The 6,000-nt window shown below is 35.2% G+C and overlaps 1 protein-coding gene across 1 annotated transcript in view; it reads right to left on the bottom strand.

Moving 5' to 3' along the window:
* Positions 1-1,672: 1,672 nt before the first annotated feature.
* Positions 1,673-6,000, bottom strand: part of HAUS6 (HAUS augmin like complex subunit 6) — a 39,369-nt gene continuing 35,041 nt past the window's right edge. The window contains exon 17 of the mRNA XM_058695251.1: positions 1,673-5,194. Coding sequence (XP_058551234.1) covers positions 5,145-5,194 — 50 coding nt within the window. The 3' untranslated portion in view covers positions 1,673-5,144. The remainder of the gene's footprint in view (positions 5,195-6,000) is intronic.

Below are 6,000 nucleotides of genomic sequence, written 5' to 3'. Positions count from 1 at the left end.
TTCTTGGCTTCGATCATGAATAAACATTCGCTGTTAGCAATTTAAAATACGGTCTTATTTGAAATAATTTGAAGGTGGTTAAAATGTAATGTAAACCTAAAGGTTCTGATTGTCCACAAGTGTTGCTTAACTGGTGAATTTAATTTTGTGATTGAGCTGTCACCTTAGCGATATTTCACACCAGCTGTAAGCACAGCAATTAGAGTAGGGGCTCTGAGGCTACACCACCTAAGTTGAGTTTATTGTCTCATTTGTAAAATGTGGGTAAGGCTAGCACTATTTATAGCATTGTTTAAAAAAAAAAAAAAAAAGAAACTTAACCTGGAAAGCTTTTAGAATGGTGCCTGACACTATGTTGTGTCAGCTGTGAATACTACCACCTGAGCCATTCTCTCTCTAACCAGCCCCCTATCACCTACTCCCAAATTACTAGACTGAAGCCTGGCTAAATAGTCCTTACTAAATGCCAGATATTCTTAAAATATGTGATGTGTATTTTCTTCTTTAATCCACACAACCTGGGGCAAATTACTTTTAATCTCTTAATAGGCAAGAAAATGGATATGACCTTATTAAGGTCATACAGCTGAACCCAAGCGGTATTGCAGACCTATCCCTGTCCTAACCATTACTCCCCACTACTTCATCCATTAACAGAAAAGTTAATCATAAAAATCCTAGATTTTCAATTGTACAATTGTATCTTCCATATAATCCCAATTTTACAGATGGAGTACGCCGCAGCCCAGTGAGTTAAGGGACTTCTCAATAGTGTTTCATTCACTACAGGCAAAATCACTTCCCCATCTTTATGTGGAAATTGGGTAATATTGAATCAGATTCTTAGATTACCAGTTTTTAGGAAAGGATTCCAAGGTTCCTAATTTGGACTGGCAATGCAGCATAGTGAAATCAGAAAACACTTAAAACATCCTATTCCAACTGCCTTTTAATGAAATCTGAGTGTTTTAGAGCCAAGACACCTCCGATCAACTCCTCTCACCTCTCATTTTAGAAATGAAGCATTACCTTTGTATACAGACATTAAATGTAAGTAATAGAGCTTTAGGATTTCCAAGGCTTTATAAACTTATTTTAACCCTTTATAGCAGCAGCTGTGGATGACAAAGTCCCTACCCATGAAGAGAAAGAAACTATTCAGATATAAGTTATTAAACTATTCTAACTGGGGCCTTTGGCAGTAAGTTAGTATAAAGACTCCAGATTTTAAAAACTCTTAAGGATAGATTTCCTTTTTAAAATCATTTTAAAATACACTTAGTAAATCTAATTAAAATGGCAGCAAAAAAAAAAATACTTTTACCTGAATCACTGATCTCGTTTCTTTTGTTGATCAAGTTACTGATACACCTTTATTTAAAAATTTTTAGTTTATTTTTGAGAGAGAGAGAGAGAGAGACAATGCAAGAGGGGGGAGGTGCAGAGAGAGAGAGGGAGACACAATCTGAAAGAGGATCCAGGCTCTGAGCTGTCAGCACAGAGCCCAAAGCGGGCTCAAACTCCAGAACCATAAAATCATGACCTGAGCCGAAGTCGGACCCTTAACCAACTGAGCCACCCAGGCACCCTTCTGATATACCTTTATATGTGATCATCTTAGGATTTGCGGGGCATGGTTCTTTGACATATAGGAAATTCCAGAGCCAGGTGGTATAATATTGAGTGTTTATTCAAGACTATATTAAATAGAACATAGTTACAAACAGTCCCATAGAGGACTCACAAATATTTTAAATTTAGCATGTGGACTTGACTTTCACGGTGCATAAGGAGAAAGAGGAACTATTTATCTGCAACATAATGTGAAAGAGAATTTTACCTTTGCAAGTACTTTTACATTAAAGAAAATGTCCTTAAATATTTATTTAGTTTAGTATACTAACAGGAGGGAAAAAAAAAAAGGTTTCCTTTATAAAAGTCTCAAGAATTCCTGGTTTTTTTTTTCCTTTAGATAAAACTGACTTAATAGATGATGGTAAGGGATCATTTCAAAATACTTGTATTTTTTTTTCATTAAATTCCCCCAAAATGTCTTTTTTAGTCTCAAATACTTATTCCATTTGACTGATAACATTTTTCATGTTAAACATTACATGCTTGTCCTCTTTAAACATTTAAAACAACTAGGACAAAATATTAAGATGTTTTGTCATTCATTACTAAAGTTTCAAGTTGACATAGAAGTCAATTTACACGCCTTTATCTTACAAATTAATAGCGAATAAAACAAGGTACGTTCTGTATAACCTATGAATGTAATGAGAAAAGGTACATTTACAGCAATAAAGTCTTTACCATTTTAATTTAATTTACATAGGCAAAGAAAACAATTCCAATACTTCAGTATTTGCGAAAGATGATCCACGGCCCTTGAGGATATGTATGTGTGGACACACAACTCCTACATCTACATAGGTATATATGTCTGTATGTATATAATCTGTTATGACTGAGAAGATCACATACAACCATAAAATATGATAAAAGCATTGTGAAAAATACTAAATGAATAAAAGATAAACCATAGACTGCAGAGAAGGGGTAAGCCCATGAATATGGAAGGGATAGATTAGACTTAAAGGTTTAAGTAAGATTTGTTCTGAGCCCTAAAAGACAGCTGTAATTGTGAATTAAGATTTCTAAAGGCCCATGCTCACCAACTCATTTCAGAAGTAAAAAAATAGGAAACGATAGTGGAAGGGGGAGTAGAGGAACCTACATAGAGAACCTTATATGCCTGTAAAATTGAACTCTATCCTGGAATTGACAATAAACCATGAATGAAATTTTAAACTAAGTGATCAAAACAGTCCCTTAAGGTCAAAAGGTAGATATGCAGGCAATACTGGATAAAGAAGCTGAAGTCATAACCACAATGGTTTAGCAGAAAAGATAGATCTGAGATATTTTTTATACTACTGGCATATAAAGAAAGGACAGAAAAGAATGCCAAAACTCCCAACCTATCACAGGTCTGACTTATTGTGGTTTTTGTAAACCCATACTGTTCCAGAGATATTTTGTTCTTTTGATTCTCAGTAATTAAGGACCTCTGACCCTTAATGGTGAATTTGAGTTTCCTTATTAGTTAACCTCTAAAGCAGTACATATGTAATAACATACCTGCTTTTTTAAAATACCCCAAGGCTAAATGTGACTCTACCCCCTAGCAGTGGTTCTCAATCTTTTTATTGAGCCTAAGAATTACCAGGGAAGCATATTCAAAATGTAGATTCTTAATCCCCATTTAAGACCTACAGACCCTCCAGTTTTTAGGTTCTCAGATGATTCCTTGAGTCCATCTTAGACAAGTCATTTAAGCTCCCTATCTTCAGTATCTTTGTAAAATAGGTATAATAATCTCTATCTTACAGTTAAGAGTTATGACAATTAAATGAAACAATATGTATTATGTCTAGGAATGGCCCTGGCACCTTGTAGATGCTAATATGATAGGCCTACCTCCAACCTACCATGTTAATTTTGGATTTACAGGTCAGTGCATTTTCTTAGGGCACACTATAGAAGAGTTTCCCAGCAGACCTACAGTCACTGATTGTTGTATTAATAAAAGAATATAGCACCTTAGAAGCTGTCCTTCCTCTTTCTTTTCCACAGCAAATAAGGCAGTTACATAATGCGTTTCTTCTGTCTTTTCTCACAAAAAGACTGGCCTTCAAATTGGGATCAAACAACTCAGAAAAGGCCAAATTGAGTGAAGAAAGATGAACAATTAAGCCCATCTACTTCCAGAACTCCCCGCTTCAACTTAATCTCCTCTCCTCTACAGTTTCTTGACAAATGAACAAGGTTTTAATGCTTAAGAGTTGGGGCTAGACAGGGTACCGTAAGTGCTATCACCTTTCCAGTGCGTGCTCATTCCTCCTGGTTCACAGAGGCCAATGGCATACATACACTTGGATGGTAGAGATAAGCCATTTTCCCAGCTGGAGGGCATGACAGAGTTGAGGGAGGTTACTGAATCAGTGGCCACACATCTGATTCCCCACTCAGTCCAGAAGATCAACAGGCCAACCCCTGTTGACATATTGTTTATCCTGGCCTTTTAGTTATTTCCAGAAGGTCTTGTAGTATATTAAGGAAAGAAAATAGGGTCAAATCCTAGCTTCACCACCAACTTAACTGTGTAACTAAGCAAGTACCCCAAATTCAGTTTTCTCAAGTTATTTTGAGGTTATTCATAGGCAGTGGGAAACTGATGGTTTTTGAGAAGTAACACAATCAAAATTAGCTCCTTTCCCTAAAAACCATGCCCCCCACAAATAAACCAACAATAAACAGAGACTAATAAATTTTTTAATTTACATCTTTTGTTAAAATATAAAACTAGGGGTTAAATTCTCAAAGTCTAAATTAGACTAAATATAAATCTGCTGCAAACCCATTGAATGGATTTATAGTGTGACGGTGTTCCTTAAAAGTGTCTAGTCATCTTCCATCATTTTCCATTTATCTAAATTCATTCTGCCCCAGTCTTCACTTATCATCACATACATTTTATTCCATCAAACATTTTCCAGGACCAACCTACTTAAATAATCACTAAGCCTGCTTAGAGCTTTTCCAAACTTAAATTTTCCTCACCTTGACTACACATCCCAAGGCACTACTTTTCTCACTTTTTTTGGTTAGTACTATAATGTTCCATAAAGAAACAATAAAAGCTCTCTATTTCCCTAAAATGAAAGGTCAGTATATTCAATGGCTATTATGTTAACCACTTAATACAAGTATATCAAAAACCACTCATGTTTATGTTAATCAACTGAAATTATAGCATAATAAATTAAACTACTATTTGCTATTTACTTAACGCTTACAAATTATTCAAGGAATCAAAATGGTTTCATATAACTTGAGGTCTGCTTCCCTTCACAAATACTTCACATTTAAACCCCATATCCATACAAAGAGAAAATCCAAAGATCTCTTTACCTAAAAACTAATGTTTGCTAAAAGGCATTATTTAGGATTTTCAGGCCTTGAAAGAAGAGTTACACTTCCAACGTGTATTTAAATTATAAACCAGTTTTGATCCTGTGATACTGCTTGAAATGTAAGTACGTCATAGTTGAATTAACTGGGCTTCTGTTTTCATCTTTTCAAGTCTGATGGAGATTTGTTTCATCAAGGCTTTTATTCAAGACTTCTTCTGCAAAATTGATTTTAAAAACAGAAAATGGTAAGTAAACATTCATTACAAAGAAAAAATTAAATAGGACAGATTCTAAGTAATGGCAAATTTCAGTCTTCTTAAATAAAAAGTTCACATGCAATACTTACCTATGATGAAAATTAACATTCTCACTGCGATACCTTTCCTCACAGAGTATCAATATATCCCTCTGAGAATACTTTTCAATATATGAGTGTTTACTTATCATTGGCAAACACAGTGATGTATAATGACTCTATATCACCAGATCTACATTTGCTCTAACATGCTTTAAGATTAGAGTTGTTTTTCTTTTTAAATTTTTATGATGACAATTTTTTTTTTAAGTTTATTTATTTTGAGAAAGAGAGAGCAAGAGAGCACTCAGGAAGGTGAAGGGCAGAGAGACAGGGAGAGAGAGAATATCCAAGCAGGCTCTGCACTGTCAGCGCAGAGCCTGGTGCAGGGCTCAAACAAAAAAGCATGAGATCATGATCTGAGCTGAGATCAAGAGTCGGACATTTAACCAACTAAGCCACCCAGGCGCCCCAATGATGACAATTTTCAAATATACAAAAGTCAAGAGAATTATGATTAGTCCAGCTTCAATTATTATTAATGCTGTTATGGGTTGAACTGTGTCCCCCCAAAATATGAAGTTCTAACCCCAATACCTCAGAACATGGTCTTATTTGGAAAGAGGGTCAATAAAGATATAATCAGTTAGGAAGAGGTCATTCTGGAGTAGGGTGGGCCATTCGTCTATATGACTTGTGTCCTTATGAAGAAGGCAAAGAGACACA

This window comes from Neofelis nebulosa, chromosome 12 (assembly GCF_028018385.1).
Source record: "Neofelis nebulosa isolate mNeoNeb1 chromosome 12, mNeoNeb1.pri, whole genome shotgun sequence".
NCBI lineage: Eukaryota > Metazoa > Chordata > Mammalia > Carnivora > Felidae > Neofelis > Neofelis nebulosa.
This window is presented reverse-complemented; position numbering and strand designations above follow the sequence as displayed.